General features: G+C 41.8%; 1 protein-coding gene and 1 long non-coding RNA gene across 2 annotated transcripts; both read right to left on the bottom strand.

The window, feature by feature from the left end:
- Positions 1 to 149: 149 nt before the first annotated feature.
- On the bottom strand, positions 150 to 1,433 carry LOC119616796. The gene is made up of 2 exons (XR_005232839.1): positions 1,210 to 1,433; positions 150 to 649 (listed from the first exon to the last, which is right to left on the bottom strand). It is a non-coding gene; the product is annotated as an uncharacterized LOC119616796 (long non-coding RNA).
- Positions 1,434 to 2,900: 1,467 nt separating this feature from the next.
- On the bottom strand, positions 2,901 to 13,389 carry mknk2b (MAPK interacting serine/threonine kinase 2b). Its single transcript, XM_017420508.3, has 14 exons — positions 13,237 to 13,389; positions 12,550 to 12,804; positions 12,147 to 12,237; positions 11,900 to 12,001; positions 11,711 to 11,808; positions 9,839 to 9,918; positions 9,650 to 9,723; positions 9,438 to 9,542; positions 9,281 to 9,336; positions 9,043 to 9,138; positions 6,327 to 6,521; positions 6,072 to 6,236; positions 5,934 to 5,974; positions 2,901 to 5,837 (listed from the first exon to the last, which is right to left on the bottom strand). Exons 2-14 carry the CDS (start codon positions 12,598 to 12,600, stop codon positions 5,564 to 5,566), a joined length of 1,428 nt encoding a protein of 475 aa, XP_017275997.1. The 5' UTR covers positions 12,601 to 12,804; positions 13,237 to 13,389; the 3' UTR covers positions 2,901 to 5,563.
- Positions 13,390 to 18,780: the final 5,391 nt, after the last annotated feature.

The raw sequence follows: 18,780 nt of genomic DNA, 5'->3' as shown, positions 1-18,780 counted from the left end.
GAGGAAAAATTATGTGCATTTGCTTTAATGTTCACTATTGTTCCTTTGACACTCATGCACCTAGTTAAAGTTGATATATGGTTTTGCGCTGTTGTGCTGAAGTTGAGATAAACAGGTAAAACTTTAATATCAGAGGAGGACTGAGTTTCTTTCATATTTAACTCATTACTTTAATACATTAAGAAAAGTTCCCGTTGCAGTTTAAGTACCGACATGTGTTATGAGGAACAGCAGTAACACATTAAAAGCCATCAGTGCTTGGTGGTGCAGCATTTGAAGAGTCTCTGGAAAGCAGCAGGAGGATGAAGAGCAGCAGAAGATGTTCAAACCTTTATGCAGGTTCAGATTTCCAAACACTTCTGTTATCTTTCAGCAGAAGAGTCTTAAAAATCTGACAAGTTTCTTAAAACTGGAGATATCCAAAGTGACAAACTGGCTCCAAAGCAGAATAAAGTTATCTCAGAAAAGTGCCATCAACATTAGGATTCCAGATCTTTAATAAATCCTGGTTTATCTTTTTAAACATATCTGGATAAACATTAATCTCTTTAAAAATAGATTAATTATACTAGAGAGCTTCTGCAACTGGCATCCCTTGTAGGTTTTCCTCTGAAAACTCAAGCGCAGGTCTTTCATCCTCTTCAGATCCCTGCAGAGAGCTCAACCACAGAACCATAAAATGAAACAAAGAAAACAAAAACAGTTTCTTTACACTAACTAGAGGTAGAAGGTAAGTACACAAAGACCTTTGCTAGGCACTTTTGACATTGAATATTTCATGGAGTTAAATGCTTGAACAAAATTATTTCTGCAGCAAGAGAAAGTTGTAGCTTTAAAATTTTTAAAACAGGCCACAGTACAAATAATTTAAGCTTAAAGCAACATTTAAAGTTATAAAAATAAACTGTTTATCTTATCAAAACAAAACTTAAGTTTAGTTTCCAAAAAGCTCAAATTCAGTTTTAGACCGGAACCAGAGCATTTGATTTACAAGTTTAAATTCAATTTACATAACTAGAACAAACTTTTCCAACTTATTTAAAACAATCATGCATTTTCCAGCACATATTTAGCAACCTTACTTATAAGCTGCCTAATATTTAAAACTTTAAACAGCGTCAGATCAGAAGTTTAGCTCTAATTTACTGATACTGCAGCAGATTAAAAGTGGAACCAGATTTGACCATTAAACTGTACCAACACACCCACCTGCAGATCCTCCAGCAAAGTCCAGGCAGGAAGCCATTCAGGCTTTTTATGCAGGTGGTTAATTATTCTCAGGTGTGCGGGGAAACTTTCAGCAGGTAAAGCTCCAGAAGCTCTCAGGTGTTTTCTGGTCTTTTAATGTGACACACCTGTTTGTAAATGTCTCTGAGGGAGTGGTGATATTACTTTACACAAAGGAACAAAACAAAGGGTGGGTTATTTTAGACAATTAGCTGTACTAATTAACTGTCAGAAGATGCTGCTTTTGATTCATCTAATAAGCTTCTGATGGTACTATTTGAATTTCAGGTTATAAAAACTGACTTAATTTACAACTTTTCAAGATATGTACAATAAAATGTTAACATAAACAGTTGTTTTTAAAATAAGAAATACATATATTGACAGTTGTGACACTATTTTAAAGTTACCTCTGTATTCAAAGTTGGGCAATATTAAAAAAAAAAAAAATTATAAGGTGTGGTTAAAAGTGTAACAGAAGCCACATAATGCAGCTCGCAAACCTGGGGGCAAAAATTCATAAACAGAGCGTTAAAAGCACAGGTGTAAATAATCAAATTAAAGACTGATGGCTGAATTCAGACGATCAGCTGTCTAAACCTGCACCTTCTGTCTGAGGTGGGACACAGTTTTTAACATGTTAGTTAAAGTTTACCAAGAGAAATAACTGTTCAGATAATTAATGCAGATGTAAAGGTGTGGTAAGTACACAAAAAGGCAGATATCTGGGAAATAATGTGTATTTATTAAAAACATTCAGGTAAATTTGAATGCTTATGTGAGAGCTGGAAAGCAAATGATAAACAGATTTCAATTTGTTCACTGAAGAAATGAAGGACTCTATATGGAGTTGATTTCTGGAGCAATAAAAGATTTGTCCAGCAAGGGGAGACAAACACCTGCTGATCACACATGATCACCAGGTTTGGACAGAAAACACTCTGATGTTGCATCATTTCATTTCTCTGCTGGTGTTTGCAGTGCTGAATTAGAAGTTATGCAACAAGCAGGCTTGTCTGTGGGTTTCAGTGTAAAGAGACACAAACACACACTGCAGGGGGGAAATATACGATGTTTTATCCCACACTTTTATTGGTCACCTCAGGTTTATAGGTCTGAAGGATGATTAACTATAGCCTTGATAAGGTTTTATAGAACAAGCTGCTCAAATGATTGAATCTGTTGTTCATATTTCACTTTTCACTCATAAATTAGCACGCCGTTTTACACAATACTGAACCCCGTGCCTTAAAACACTGTCGACACAACAAACTGGTATTTGTTCAGCTCAGTAGAAGGCGTTTTGGGCCTCCACGTGTCGGCACCCAGGATCCTCAGCTCTTGCAGGGGGTTGCATCAGTCCTGTCAGATGGTGCTAGGGGAAGGGGGGGCCCTTATTTCTGAGAAGAGCGCCCCTACAGCTGCACGGTGTGTGAGATCTCTGCGGGTGGAGACGAGTGAGCTCATATTTACCAACAGGACAGGACAGGACCAAGGACATCTGTGACACAGTCCGCCCGGCTATCAGCGCCGAGAGACGAGAGACGGATTAACCTCTTCGGCCTCTGCCTGCAGATAAGAGTCCTGTTAGCAGAAAACACGTGACTTCAAAAAGCCCTTATCAAAACAGGGAAGAGTTTAACTGGAAATAAAACGTCACAGAAACCAAGACAGTAGTTCAAAGAATTTTATTTTTTTGTTGTTTTTTCCTCTTTTATTAGAAAAGAAAACAATACAAAAATCTGCGGCAACTATGAAAAGTTCCCTCGAGTGAACTGCAATCATTCACATGGTACAGTAAAGTGCTTATTTTAAATCAAAGTTGCTTTTTTTGTACTTAAAAAGGACTTCTTTAATTCAAATTTCTCCCCCTGAATAATTGGGATTATTTTTTTGTTTTTTCAGTGTTCACCAGGTGTCAGCTCGATCCAAACAGGAGGTGTTTCTGAGTGTTGCCTGGCCTGTGATACTGTCCATCTGAATCATCAACTTTAACACTTCTTCAAATTGACAATGTGAAAACCAAGAGGCTTATTTAGCCCCCTCTCCCCCCAATAAAAGGCAGTCCAAAACAAAATAAGAACTTAGACAGCAGAAATGGTAATGACCAACTACACCTGTGGAGATATTAGAGTATGGTCGAAGAATGTGCGCTTTGAGTATACAACCCCATCGACAAAAGGAGGGACAGACTTGTATGAAGCTCAAAAGGGAGAAGAAAATAAAATAAAAAAGGCAGAATACTGAACTGTTGGTATCTTCAAAACGCCCACGATTGCCTCGATCGTCAGATTAATGCTACAAGATTATTGATACCAAAGTAGTTTCCAAGAGTGGAGAATCAGCTGCATACACAACTTCAAGTAAGTCTTATTATAAGACATAAACCCATGTTGATTCATCTGTAGAAAGGTGTTTTTATAGAACTATTTCAGTGTCCTATTATCAGCATGATGGGTCTTTTTGACACGATTCCCAGAGTACCGTCGCTGCAGTGCCGGCAACAGGACACGGACGAGCACGAGTTTCACTTTTCTCAACGCTGCCGCCGCCGCGATGGATCGACAACCCTCTTTGGTGAACCAGCGACAGCACTGAGATCTCATCCTCAGTCCATTTCCTGCTGGTTACAGAATGAGCTTAACTTAATCATAACAAAAAAAAGAAAATTATTGCCAACTCTTCACACATTAAAAAGAATAAAACTTAAAAAGAACTTTGCCGGGCACGAACGCTCCAGCTCACTTAAACAAGCGTCGCTTCACTCACCTCATACACAACATTCTCCGAAGTTAAAAAATAAACCAAAACAATGAAAATAAAAATATCTGGTGTTTCTCCTGAAATGAACAGCACCAGTCTGAAAAAACAACTCACCCTATAGGAAGTAAAAGCTGAATAAAAGAGCCATACAAAAACAAAGGGAAAAAAATAAAAGAAATAAGTGTGGCACATTGTCATGGAGTTTCAAACATAAAGTAAACTTAACACCGCTAAATATCTGCAGAATTTATTTGTTTTGTGGAATGTATTTAACTTTTTGGAAAAAAAAAAAAAAATCCAATTACTTGTAATAAACCTTGTTCTGAAGGAGGTGCGTCTTAAAAAGACAGACTGAGAAACACCTTGTGGAAAAACAAAATAAAAAAAACAAAAATAAAAATGGTCCAAATAAATGTTACATGTAGTTGATCAACAAATGGTCGTAGTGGCCGAGATGTGCTTTATCAAACTCCTTGTAAAGAGCTCTAACCTTTACTTTCAAAACAGGTTTAGGTTAAATATCGGATGCACAACTGTAGAAAAATTTTTTACAAACTTTAGTAGAAAAAAAAAGGGGGACATGTTATGGATTGTTTACAATGAGAGTAACACTGACCCAGTTTCATTAGCAAAGTCAATTGAACAGAATCTGATTAGGCTGAACCAACATGTCAAATACAACCCAAAATCGTTAGCATCTCCAGTGGACCTACATCATATCAAACGGTTTACCTCTCAGCATTAGGCTTCCCTGACTGCCTCAAACACCAAGTGATGTAGCCACCAAGGTTTGGAAACGTGGTCGAAATAAAACCCTAATTGGTAAAACGGTGAGTGTTGCTTGCGGGGCACAGATCGACATTCTTCGCTCTCGAAGCATTAAGTGCACGGCCACCGAGCTGAACGTCTCGGACATCTGCAGAAGAGGCTCACATGTGGGGGAATTCGTCTTTAACATAGAAAAAAAAAAAAAAAAAAAAGTCTTTTGAGCAGCCTCATGACAGGCTGCACCAGGCACAGACAGCATTGGTTTACAGCCCTTCCAACCCCCCCTTTATATTCGATCCTTTCAAGACAGAACAGCCTTCATCTTGGCATATTGCATAAACTTGTACGCATCTGCAGATGGCCCGTTCACGCAAATACATACAGGCAAAGAGAACATTCGACATAACTTAATTCACAGTGGTTCCAGTTGTAATGTGGGAGCAGCACAACAGGATGTCCTTTGGTGTCTGAGCTTAGTTTCAAGGATAAATGTTCCGACTTCTGAACCAAGTTGCATGAAGAAGAAAAAAAAATTAAATATTTTTATCCCAAATCATTAACTAGCCCTCCCTCCTTAACTTGAGCGTGCACGTTGTGTACGCAGACCCTGTGCTGATGTGCTTCTGAAATGCTGCATAAGGACAGAAGGCGTTTAAAGAAATGGCTGCAAGCAGCCTCCCTCTGTACAGCTAGGCATCAAGGAACCGACGCCAGCTGGAGTCAAAGAGAAGGGCCAGAGGAGTGGAGGGAGGAGGAGCTGGATGACGATCTTAAACAGAGGTTCAGAATTCCAGGATGGAAAAGTTCAAGCACAGTCTCCCACAATCACAAGAGGGGCCAAAAGCTGACACAACTCTGTGGCAGAAACGGGGCCACCCTTCGGCTGGCTGCTTCGCTGCCTGCGCCTGGCTAGCTTGGAGTTGGATGGAGGGGAGAGGCGGACGGAGGAGCCCGGGGCAGCGACAACAAACGGGACTTCCTGCTGCTGCTGCTCCTCCATGCCGTCCTGCTCGGCCAGCTGCCGGTTCACAGCCATGGCCTTGTCAGCGAAGAACGTCAAATCCCTGGCACTGCTGGTTCTGAAGGGGAGGGGAAGAACAAAACAAAACTTCAGTAAAAAGAGAAACGCTGAAAGCTGTAAATCTGTCATTTTCGGTGAAGCTCTGCCTTCTTACCTTTGATGCAAGACGGATGTTGATAAAGTGTCAGATACACCCTGAGGAGAGAGGAAAGATGTTTGAACATCAGAATCAGAGTCCAACTCTATAACCACCTTTGTGCACAATTTGACAATCAGGAGTGGCTCAACTTACCCCTTGCACCCAGGGGTGCTGCAACACCTGGCTGGCACTCAGGCGTTTTTTGGCATCCCGAACCAGCAGTTTGGATATCAGGTCTTTGGCACTTGAGGAGATGTGAGCCCAGTCCTTCTCAGGAAACTCGTACTTTCCTTCCTGAATACTTTCAAACAAAGTGTTCTGGAAATGAAAATAAAAAAAATATTTAGTTACTTTTGTTGGAATCATTGTTTGTTTTTCTTGTTCTAAGACAAGAGCTCAAAGCGTTACCTGACAGATGTGACACGGTTCTCCCAGTTCCCATCCACAGTCTCCACTGCACCGACCCACGAAAGGTGGATAACCACTCAGCATGATGTAGAGGATTACGCCAAGGCTCCACAGGTCGCAGCGCTTGTCATATATTGTAGCCTCTTCGCTGAAGGCCTCGACTACTTCAGGGGCCATGTACTCTGCTGAGCCACACTGAAGACACAGAATAAATTGTTATCCCCGAGGTGAGGTAAACAGAAAAGAGGCAGCTGAATAACTCCTTATAACTAATACCTCACGGCTCCAAGTGCTAAAACCCAAGGTCTACTAACTAGGTGATGAGGTTCTGGTAGTTTGTATGAACACATGCTAATCTATAGTGACAAAATTATCGTAACACATTTGCTAGCCTGGTTGAAATGATTAGGATAATAATCAAATAAGGTAAATATAGGTTGGCAGCAGCTTTACACAACAAACAGGGACAGACAGCTCTGACAGAAACTGGGCCAAACATTGAGCAGGGAAAAGAGGATTGGCTGTCCTGTGGAGCCACAGCTCAGCCCCGGCTGGTTACATAACCTCCATACACAAAGACCAAATGTTTTTAGAGCTCGAGAACAGAAAAATGAAGCAGGTCGTTAGTTCAGCAGGACAATTTTTGTCGTTTTGCCACATCAATTGAACGGCTGCAGGAGGTTGAACTCCTATCCTTAATATCCCCATTTTTAACACAGTCGCCTACAGCTAACTACAGTAAATCTCCTACACAGCCAGGCCCACTTCCTTACTTTTAATTTAAGAGGGGCTTGTTTACACTGAGCAGGCATTCATTGGGCCTCGGTACCATATACCAGCTGTCTCTAAACTCCCCCTCCAGCCTGCTGCTTCCTTATGTAATGAAATTCACTGCACAGGAATCTCAGACAAAGCTGCTTCTGTCACAAAATCCCATCCCCCCAGTCTTTTCCACCAGAAACACGTCTGGGGTGTCTGTTTACACAGACGAGTCCCGAGGATTCGTGCCGGATCGCCTGCAGAAAGTTTTTAAAGGGGCAGACAGATGGGGCCACTTAATCATGAGATGGCACACCTAAACAAAAACATTGACTAAATGTACTTTACCAAATCAATGCGTTCTTAAAGAAAATGTATTAACCTCGTTTAAAAAGCCACTCTAAACACAAGTCAAAATACAGAGGAAGTCTTGACTCTTAATCGCATTTTTCTGCACATTTGATGCAAACACTTTATAAACTTAGTCACATCCTCCACAAACTTTCCTGTAAGACTCATATCTGCACCGGTTTGTTTGTATTGCAGACTGGGGTATTTCCAGAAACAGACCATATCAGCACCGCTGACGACACACCTCTGCTGTTTGTACACCACAAGATTACTGAAGAGGCTTACAGGAAGAAAACCTGTACAGGCATGCAGGTGCACCTGCACTTGTGACAACACACACAGACACACAAACAGTTCCTTGAACCAATTAAGCTGCTTGTGTCGCGTCCTGTCATAATGCTCCAGTTCCTCAGGTTTTAACTGCTGCAAATCAGCCTCAGCATTTAACAGTTTCCATCCACACAACAGATTTTAGCCAGCCTCAGAGAGTCAATTTAATATTCAGTGGATCAAGGAACACTAACACACCAATAAGTACAATACACATGTTGTGTGGAATGAGACTAAGGGGGTAGGGTGGAAGTGCAAATGGGAAAATGAAAATCAGATAACATTGTTCTAGTGATTAAGGCAACAAAAACAAGCCGAGTGCAGAAAAGACTGAGCGTTGGTCCCTCCCAGCTACCCTCCTCCTGCAGCTAGCTTAACCAATCACAGCTCAGTTGCTAGGTGGAGAGGGAAAGACCATAATTTCTAGAATGAGCCATATGCACAGCAGCCATTGTATAAAAAACAAAGAAAGCTGCAGACCAGCACAAGTGTGGCTGGGGCTGGGGGACAGAACAGGAATGTTTCTTTTCTCACACCACATCCAGAAAAGAGGAAAATAAGGGATGTATTTGGACATAATCCTTAAAGTTACAGCTTCACTACTTTAACATAAATCCTTGTGGATAAAACATAAAAGCAACCACTAACTGGTTCCAGAGAAGGGCTGTAAAAACAAAGCGTGGCGTGTGGAAACCCCTCACCCATCTCACAACATTCCTCCCAAGCCGAAACAACACCCTTCACCTGCTCCGCTCAGTTTATTCAGCTCGACAGACAAGCAGCATGTTGACAAACGAGGAGAGCCTGCCAGATCAACTTTACCGATCCTTTGAGGCAGGCTCGCCTGGAAGCCGGTCAGAGGCAATGCTTTGTGTTGGGATGCCAAAAACGAAGGTTAAATAAGCATAACCTCCAAACTCATATTTGCTACTGATAAAAACAAGAGGACATTGACTTTAAAGGCTTCATTTCACAGAGTTGCTGCACTTTGACGGAGGCAGTTTAAGATCGGGGACATTCAGGAAACAATCCATGGGATTTCAGAGAAACTACGCGGAGATGAACCGCCTTAACCTTCGTTATTTCTCAATCTGTGACCCATCCTACAGCTAACGCCACTGAGAATTAACCAATAGGTAATCAGCTGGCTTCAATAAAGATTTAGTTTACAACCTGAAAACACCCTTCTTATCCACAGCAAGGACATAAAAACAGCATCAGTATCTGTAGCCTTGTTCAGACTACGACAACAACAAAAGCTAACTGACGAACTTACCGGAGTGAGTAGTTCAGGAGTCGAGATGGGGGAGCTGTCGCTGTTCAGCTTGATTCCGCTGCCCAGGTCAAAGTCACAGATCTTGACTGGGGAAATCTGACAAAAAGAGGCTTTCATTAGATGATTCAGAGGCCAAAATTCTTCTCATTCACCGCAATAAAAGCTGATATCACGACTTAAAAGTTTATCATGTTTTATATCCACATTAGTTGCTCTTTGAACCATCCAATAAACTCACCTTGTCTGAACTCTCACAGAGAATGTTTTCCGGTTTTAGGTCTCTATGAGCCATTCCTGATGGAAAAATAAAAACGTCAACCTTTCTGGCAAAAGGATTTAGCCTTAAAAGTTAGGCTGCCATTTTAGTGTTGACTAGTTGATAATAGTAGTCTTACCCTTGTTGTGCAGGAAATCCAGAGCGCTGGCGATGTCGTGCACAATAACGCTGGCTTCCTGTTCACTGAAGTGCTGTCTCTTGTGAATTTGTTCCAAAACTGACCCTAATGTTGGGAGGATGGGAATGAATTTGATTAGTTTTGAAGCAAAATGTCAACTTATAAAAACACGTGAACATAAAGGAAAACAGCAGCAGCTATAATTCACTTACCTCCTCTGAGTTTTTCGAACACCAGGTAGAATTTGTCTTCTTCTTCAAAAAACTCTACCAACTCCAGGATGTTCCTGCAGAGGAGGAGGAGGAAAATATAAGATTAAGTTCTGCTAATATGACTAATAAAGGTGATTCATAATAAAACAAAACAAGCCATTTCGCTTTAAGCATCACAGCAACAAATACCTGTGGCCCTGGCACTGGTAGAGCATCTCAACCTCACGGAAGACACGGCTGCGGCTGTGACCTGGTCCTTTTTCAATGATCTGAAACAAAACAATATTAGTCAGAGGTGACATACTAACCCAAGGTCTTTCTCAATGCTGTCAATTTGTGCAACTCAATATTTGGGTGCCTGGTGTTCTGTTTACACTGAAGTAAAGGTGTCTTCTAACCTCAGTGCCCTATAACTAACCACCACCAAGGCTACAGCTGCATTTTTCCTGCTTGTGAACCATTATCTTGCCTTAAGGCGCAGCTGCAAAGACAGCCTAACCTACTTTCAGCAGTTGTCTTGTCAATCTAGAAACAGACTAGAATGAAATGGAAAAATATACTCCATGTTTTAGTCTTTTTTAGGTTCTAATGACTCCAAGGGGGGCATAAGTGGTCTATTAACATCCCACAACCTAATGCAAAATGATTTATGATAACAAAATGCTCTAAAAATAACCGCGCTGCCTGGAACTGAACCACAGAGGCCACCAGCTGCATGCCGCGCTGCCAAGAGAGTCAAGGATAGACTGCTGACACCAAAGCAAAAGGCCTGAAATTTCCAGCCCTGGTTGGTTATTGTCCAATTGGGAGGCTGTGCATGTTTTTCTTCCTGGAAGCTGAATTCCAGCTGGTATTGGACCCCAGTGAGGCCCACGTTACTGAGTGAATCTAGGAATAATACACACGAGACCCACAAGCAGCCAAAAGCCTATTCAGTTTTTGTCTGAATCAAAAGAAAAACGGTCTCAGTTAAAGCAAATTAGGTCTTACAATGCTGTCTTATTTAAAAAGTAACCTCACAAATATTAGCAAAGTAAGGCGGCATGTCTAAATCACAAAAGAGCAGCTTATTAAAAGGAAAGTCTCAGTTAAACACACATGTTCAAACATCAACCCAGGATTAAGAACTAAACACGCAGAGAAAAGAGTTGGAGCCCTGAGACGATCACGCGCTGCACAGCCGTCTGCTTGTCCTTGGGTCTCTGGGGCTTTTTGTTGCAACTGCAACACGAGGAGCGCACATATCCAACCCACCCCAAAACATCCATGTCTGGAGGGGGAGGGGAGAGACGGGACATCTGGCAGGAGCAGTCTCTGATTCTCAGAAGACTTCCAATAACCAGCTTCCATGCCCCATTCCCAGGAGATCCACTAAACTGCTCTGGGATGAATAACACTAACAATAAAGGGGCATACAACAATTTTTGTGCATGGTGACGCAACTATTTATGATACCCACACACTTACACAGGAGAAGGAGCCTTTAACACTATTCAAACAGAATTAAACCATAAAGTTGTGAGTGTTGTGTTTCTGCTTAAACTTCTAAGAAAGAAAGTCCACAAAAGTCATGACGTGTATCCACATGTCCACACCCCATTTGGAAGGGATTAAGAAAAAAGTTAAACTGTGCTGAGTGAGAACAAAGCAGCGTAAACACCCTGGGTCACAACCCTCACTCCCCACCCCCACCTTCCTGTGGGTTTTGTTTTGGAACAGTTAGCAGTACATAATGTTCTCACTACGAGCGTCCTCTGTAGGCAATAAGAGTAAAAAAAAAGGGGGGTGTGTGTATCTCGCCAGCCGCCCTGATAGGCTCAAAAACTACAAACAGTGAGAGGAAGTATCAAATAGCAGCAGCTAACCCTGCACACTCAAAGAACAGTGCAGAAGTAGCACAATGGAGGCCCTGCAGACAACCACTACAGAGAGAGACATCCTGCTTATCCAGATACTGAACTTATAGAATAATAACTTTCAAGCCTAAACATTTAAACAACAGTCAGCAGCATGCATGTTCTCATACACATCCCAGTCACGAATCAAACATAAGGCCCTTACTTTGACAGCATACTCTTTGTTGGTGATGAGGTTGATGCACGCTTGCACTCTGGCGTAAGCACCCTCTCCTAGCACTTCTTCCAGCAGTCTGTAGACATCTGTGACGAAACGGCAGGTTATTATACAGATTTACACCAATAAGATGTTTAGCTCTAGTTTTCCACGGCAGCACCGGAAATGGAAACTTGCCTTCGAATCGTCCAGAGAAACTGTCTGTTGCTCTGCAACGCTTTTTCTTCTTGTTTCTCTTCTTGGCATCAGGAATGTCAATTGGCTGGCTGGAAGGCATGTCTAGGAAGACAGCACAAACAAATGAAGCGCACACAAGACAGTTTAGACAAATCTGGGGATAACAGAAGCTTAGATTTTTCTTTAAAAAGTGGTTAAGTTCGGTGCATTGTGGTTTGCACAGATAAGAGTATTTAAAAACACTTACCATGTCTTGGGGAGGAACCAAAATTAAATGAAGATTCAATGAGATGGGATCCATTTTTAGTAAAATCTTCTGATTCAAAGGGATTTTGTCCCTACAGAGGGGAAAAAAAAAAAAACACTATTGTATGCAGACTGAAAACTAGCCAATAATCAGCAAGCCATAACTGATAAAAGTTCCTGCAGAAACGACGTCGAAGTACAATTTAAAAGGCCAAAACAAGATAAGAAATGCAGATAAAGCCGCAGAGGATTTCTAAACAATCCTTAATAAGCTCTAATACATAAATTAGCTGCACATGCACGTGTCATCAAGCCATATGGGACAGCAACAGATGTGTTTGTATATAGCAAGGTGAAGTCCAACTTCTAAAAAGGTGTCGGGATTTTAGTTCAGATAAACTCACCTTGAAAGAGCGGTGGAATCCGGTGACTTCGGTGATCTTATTTTGCACCATTTTGTTTTGATTTGGTGGTGGTGGTTTGTTCGTTTCTTGGAGGATGTGCGGCGGCAGTGGGTTTTTTGTTTTTCCTTTTGCGGTGTATCGGTCTGTGCTTCTCCGAAACACGAAAGTCGGTTTCAGAGATAAAGAGAAAGGGGCACAAAAGCGATGACACTGCGCTGGCTGGTCGGCTCGCTGCGGCGCTTTAAACGGGAGCCCCTGCGTGGACAACAAGAACCGCAACGTTACCGCCCCCGTTACTGAAACACATCAATAAAACGGCAGAGCATGCAGGAGGAGATGAACGCTACACTCCTGTACCAAATGAGCGTTTTAGCTAATGATTAATCTTATAAAATAGTGTTTTTCTGTTTAAAAATCACGCAGTCCGCAGTGGTTTAACAGTTAGCGCAGCCACAACATGGACGCTAACGCTCACCAAGCTAACTTAGCAGCGCACGCGAGCTGACCGTTAAATCAAAATTCAACGTAAACTAAAGGTTACCTGGTTGCTTTAATGCACTGTTATTAATGCAGCAGAGCAAATGCAGACCAAAAAAATCATTTTCTTTTAAATATAACAAGCAAGCAAGAAACAAATGAAAATTAAAAAAATAAACTAGCTGTCATTAGATAGTTTGGTGTACTCACTCCCGTTGGTAATTTTACAGCTCCAGTGTTAGCGTCGTCGTTGTTGGTGGTTTCTGTCGCCCCACTGCTCCAGCAAAACGCTGAGGGCCGTCACGGGGGATGCTCGCCCATTAATTCTGTGCGTGGAAGGTGGCTGGAAAACTATAGCGTGAGTGTTTTTATAACCTCATTTTGGCTCCTCCCCTCCTCGGGACTGCGTCAGCCCACTTGGAAGGGTCACGTGCTTTCTAGAAAAGGAAATCTTGGCAAGGTTCCGCTTCGCTTTATCGCAGCACTCGCAGCGTTTTTTCACCCCGAATAAAAAGCGACAGACGGCCGTTAAAGGTGGCGCACGTCGATAAACCGCAAATATAAATTAAAGAGAAAAGTCATTTACGTTGATATTTAATTTTAGGGTTGCATTTCTGACACAAAGGCAACGTTGTCCACGAATTGGTACGCGACCGGCAGGCTCTGTTTTGTTTTAGTGGCCTCACGCAGCTGTACGTGCGGAGGAAGCGAGCAGAGGACGTGCGGGTGGGCACAGTCAGCGCCTTCCACAGCTTCCACTGTGTCCCTTCAGGATTTTATCGGTGACGGAGGGTATATGAGCTGAGAGCAGCTTGTGGACAGACTCGAACCACGCGAGTTTACACTGTGACAAACCAAACCACGAGCTCAGACTGCGCAGCAGAGCAAAACAAGGATACAATATAGGTCAAACAGGATACAATCACAGACTGCTCCATCTCCCGTTTGTAATCAGAAGTAATAAAACTCTGACTCATGTCTTTTAATTTTAGTGCTGATGCCTATGACTGATGACTAGAAATCCCCCTCTGGGTCGAAGCACAGCTATGTATATCCTCCCATGCAATATTGCACAGAGATTGCAGCATTGGAAGCACAATTTAGGTGATTTACTAAGTATAAGATTCTGGACATTAAAAATAATGTCAGTAATTAAAACATAATGCAGTCAGAGTCACAAGTGTGTGTTTTTTTATTATATTACTTAGACATATTTTGTTGTTTTGCAGAGCATTTTCTGATGAAATGTATGTGAATGTTGAGCGCTGAATGACATGGCTGAAGAAGCCGGTAAAGCTACAAGCAGCCGAACACCAGCTAAAAGGTAAAGAAGCAAAATGCTAAAGTTAAAAGTGGCAAAACACTCCCTAAAATCAACAAAAGACCATGAATGAGCTAAACATTTTTATACACGAATGGCTAAAATAACAAAATACTATATGCAGAAATAGTTAAACTGCAAAAAAAAAAACTTGGGGAAAAAAACCTGGAAAACAATATTAATATTCAAGCTGTCAAATACACAAAATAGAACCAAAGTGTAGAATTTGCCCTAAAGGTGTGATTTACAAGTATTTGATAAATGTAAGTGTCTGATTTAGGGGGCGAGAGGAAGGGCTGTAAACAAGCCAGCTGCAGCTCCTGCCTTCTGGGATGCTCAGTGACGCAAAAACCTGCATGTTTTGGAGCCTCGATGATTGTTCAGATGAGGGTGGTGACAATGTGTCATAGTTGTGATAATGAAAGGCATCCAAGAACTCTGATGTTGCAGAAACGATATCTCTCCACTGACCCATCTGCTAACTGTGAGATGCCACAGCAATGTTCCCTCTCGCATGGCGTGCTTGTGTAGCATTTCTACAATGTCACATTAAAACCCGGGGTTTGTGGGCTTTCTCACATTTATACTGTTGTACAAAATGGTCACTCACCACATGGTGCATTATTTGGCAAGAAGTCCTCTAACTGTATGTGATTCTTGTTATCTCTGCATGTAGTTTTTCCCTCAGCACTCTGTGTAGTGTTGATGTAATGTTTATCAAGGGTGTCTTCGTTAAAGCCATGTAGGGCTTGCTGTTGGTGGTCAACAGTCTTGTGACTGGAGGCTCTCTCCTCCTTTTACCTTCCGCCCCTCAAACATAAACCTGCAAACATTACGCAAGCTTCTGGCTCACTCTCTGCAGCCGAGAGCACACAGTGTAGTCGAGGCTTTTCGCAGGCAAACAAGATCGCACTTGGAAGTGCTCGGACGGGCCGGAGTCACTACAGGTCAGGAAGCTGGAATGGGCCGACACATGAATACCTGTTGACAACATTTAAGATGTTGAAGGTGCTCCGGCAGGAAACGGTCCAGGAGAGGGGGTGTCTTCGGTTTAGTTTGAGGCATTCCAGTCTGAAATCTAATACAACAGAGCTTGTTGTGTACATGCCTGTAGATCCATTGGAGTCCACAATGTTCTTCCAGACATTTTTTTTTCTTTTAGGCTAAAAGTACAAAATGCTGCACAAGACAATTAGAGCATTGTCATTTGACACAATCTAGCCAAGAAGAATCATTATTGCTGCTGATACAAAGCAGGCATATAAAAAAGCACTAAAAGGAGTGAAATGTGAAGACTGAAATAGATAAAAAAGGTGTCAAAAGATGTCAACAAAATTCCTGCACTGTGGACAGTGAACCCTTCGAGGACACAGGTGAAAACATTCATACCTGTGCCTTCGTTCACGATGATGACAAACCTGCAGCGTGCATTCATCAGATTCACATCATGCTTCAACAAATGCCTCCGTCAAAGGCCAAGAAGATTAGTGAGCCGCATGCAGCCAGCAGTCTTACACTGTTACAATCATTTGCATACTTTTCTGGAGCTGGAAGGTCGCAGCGCCCCTTTACCTCGAGGTAAACCCTCCCATAAACAACATGCTGCTCAAAAAGAAGCAGCTTCCAGTTGGGAGGAAACATAAACAAAAACCTCTGGCAGAAAGAGACGTGCTTCAGGTTTTACAGGACCTCACTGGATGACTGTCAGAAAAAAAAACTCTGACGCAAAGTTGCCAAAACATTTCGCAACAGCATTTGTTTGGTTCCAACTTTGTATACACAGAGTTTTAGAAATCCTTTTGTATTCCTTTTTTGCACTTTGCTCTTTGTTACATAACCACGTGAAACAAACCGTTTGGAAATCTTGAAAATCTTGGAATGCTGTTTGAAATCGGAAAACTCAAGAAACAGATAAAAAAGGCTTGTTTTTGTGGACTAATCAGGCTGAGCACTCAGGATTTTGTCTTCTAATAGTTTCTGAATCACTTGCTGTAACAAACTGTATTCATGAGAGGGTAAATAACTTAATGTTTCTCTCGGAGGACAGGCCTTTCTTTGTGCCAGCGCAGCACATTGTTTTTGTTGTCATGAAGGAGAGGTTTGGAATCTTTCTTTGGTATTTCATCATCTGTCAAAAGAGGAAGTAGTGTCGCTAAACTTCCTAAAAATTCCTTCGACTGGGCCTCTTTTAAATGTGTCATCATCTGGCTGAACCTGAAATTAAGAACATTTGGATCTCCTCGAGCCGAGCCAACACGAGGCGTCTGACTCACATGGCACAAAACCGTTAAGGGTGTGTGCAGAAGCCAGCGTCTGCTGAGTCACAATATCTTCCCTTTTTACTGAATAATCACAATGTGCCATCAAAACAACCGTCAGACATATTGCTGCAGGAAAACAAAACTGGTCAAGCTTTCATTCGACTGGCCGCAGCCTCTGATTCCTGCCAGGGCTCATCCTCACATATTGTTACTGCAGAGCCCTTCTCGGCTCTCTGGTACATTCCAGAAGGAAAACACAGAGAGGAGGGAGGAAGAGGAGGAGGAGGAGGAGGAGGAGGGGGGAAGAGCAAAAGGCGGGTTGGATTCGGCACATATCACACGTAACGAGGAAAAACACGCCGCCAGAGCAGGGTGGAGCGTTCAGAGGAAGACAGGGAGAGGAGGAACAATCCTGTAAAGGGATCAGGTTGCAGGAGCCAATGAGGTCGCTTCAGTGGGTGATGTTAGTGGAGCAGCAGGTTACATCATGTTTGTTTTAGAAAACATGCACAAATCAGTCAAAGCCTCATGTTTTCCTGCTTGAATGAAGGAAGCGAAACCATATATTTAATGCTGGGTTGGAAATTCTGACAGTAATCACGGCCATCAGTGTATTCCAGTAAGGCCAGGGATGAGTTTCTGTGCGGGGGATTTCCCTGTGGGAACAACTCCAGCTGCTTTCACTTCAACATACACACTGGGATCACTTTGAGCAAAAACAAAAGTGTTTCAGGATTTTAAAACCTTATTCCCCTCCTGTTTAACTCTGACTTTGCTCCACGATCACACGTATCGACACTAAAGGAGCATAAACATTAAGACTATCAGAACAAGTAAAGAGCTCTTTTAAAGGTGTGTTATTAAATGTTATATCTGGCTGGTTTTGATAACCGACTGATGTTTTGTGTTTTTAACAGAAACCTGGCAGCAGCACGTGGATGGTGTCAGTGTCAGCGAGTTTATTCCCCCATGGCTATTTTCAGTGATTCAATTCCTTGAAGCTAACATCATGTAGGAGGAAGAGGAGTGGCAGCAATCATCTCTAAAACTATCCTGGCTGACTCGAGTGTTAAACTCCTATTTGTTGTCGCCAAAAACAAAAAACCCTTGTGTTTGTTGTGTATGCCCACCTGGCCTTTACACGGTTGTTTCCTGTCTGAACTCTGAGTTTCCTCTGTGGAAATGCTGATTCTGCAGTCAAACTATTGTTTTCTTGTTTATTTATTTTTTCCTATTGCAATCCAACTTTTCCAGCATACTTTGGACCATTTTAGCCGTTCATGTATATCATAACATTCAGCTCATTCAGGAGATGGAGGCTTTAACTTCTGGTTTTTGTAACTTTTGTATTCCTTGAAATATTTAACATTATTTACATTTTTCCCCCCACATAGGAAAACATTGAGATCTCCTACTTTTAACTTTAACATCTCAGTTTCAGCTTCTTCATCACTTAGCTTTCACACAGAAGATGCCATTTCTTTACTTTCATTTGAATTCTTACTTGTGGATCAAATCATAGTAAGGGGTAATTTTGGACATTTTGAAAAAGGTTACAGTAATAAAGTCCTTAATTTCAGTTTCTGACTTCACGGGCTTTTCTGAAAATCTGCACTGAGCTACTCTTTTTTCCTAAACGTAACCACATACACGACAGCTGCTGCTGCTTTCGTACCTTTTCTTGGCTGTGGAAAATACCTAAAGATTTCACCTTGTGATGAAGTGAAACTTTGTGTTGCAGTGTTTCTTTTCAATACATCACTTTATTTATTTATTGTTTTGCTTTTGCCCACGTCTGGGTGTTCATTTGTCTGCAGCATTAGCAAAATATCTCATACACCAATTGCACAAATTCTAATGAAACTCCCAGAAGGGAATAACAGGATGAACATCTACAACTGATTAACACCCAGAGTCAACCCGGTTCAAGATGGCTGCCACAGCTAATCAACCTTAACCAACACGAGCTGTTTATTTTACAGAAACTGAGCTAGTTCTTGGTGTGGTTGTACCCGAGAGTCTGCATCAAACTAAATTTAAACACTAAATCTTCAATGAAACCTTCATCCACTTTAGCTGATTAAGGTCTTTAGAGGCTGCAGGGAGTCCATCAGTGAAAAAATTCCTTTTTAAACTCATTTAATTGTTTAATTTGAATAACGTATCAAGAGC

Source organism: Kryptolebias marmoratus, linkage group LG24, assembly GCF_001649575.2.
Source record: "Kryptolebias marmoratus isolate JLee-2015 linkage group LG24, ASM164957v2, whole genome shotgun sequence".
NCBI classification, from domain to species: Eukaryota; Metazoa; Chordata; class Actinopteri; order Cyprinodontiformes; family Rivulidae; genus Kryptolebias; species Kryptolebias marmoratus.
Note: the sequence above shows the minus strand (reverse complement) of the source record. Positions and strands in the feature narration are given on the sequence as shown.

Bases quoted from the DNA above. Each gene is read 5' to 3' on its own strand.
- mknk2b (XM_017420508.3), bottom strand. From the start codon at position 12,600: ATGGTGCAAAATAAGATCACCGAAGTCACCGGATTCCACCGCTCTTTC. The intron at 9,724-9,838 runs GTATTTGTTGCT...CCTCCTCTGCAG, and splicing joins TACCAGTGCCAGGGCCACAG to GAACATCCTGGAGTTGGTAG. The intron at 9,139-9,280 runs GTGAGTTTATTG...TCTTTTTGTCAG, and splicing joins TCTGTGAGAGTTCAGACAAG to ATTTCCCCAGTCAAGATCTG.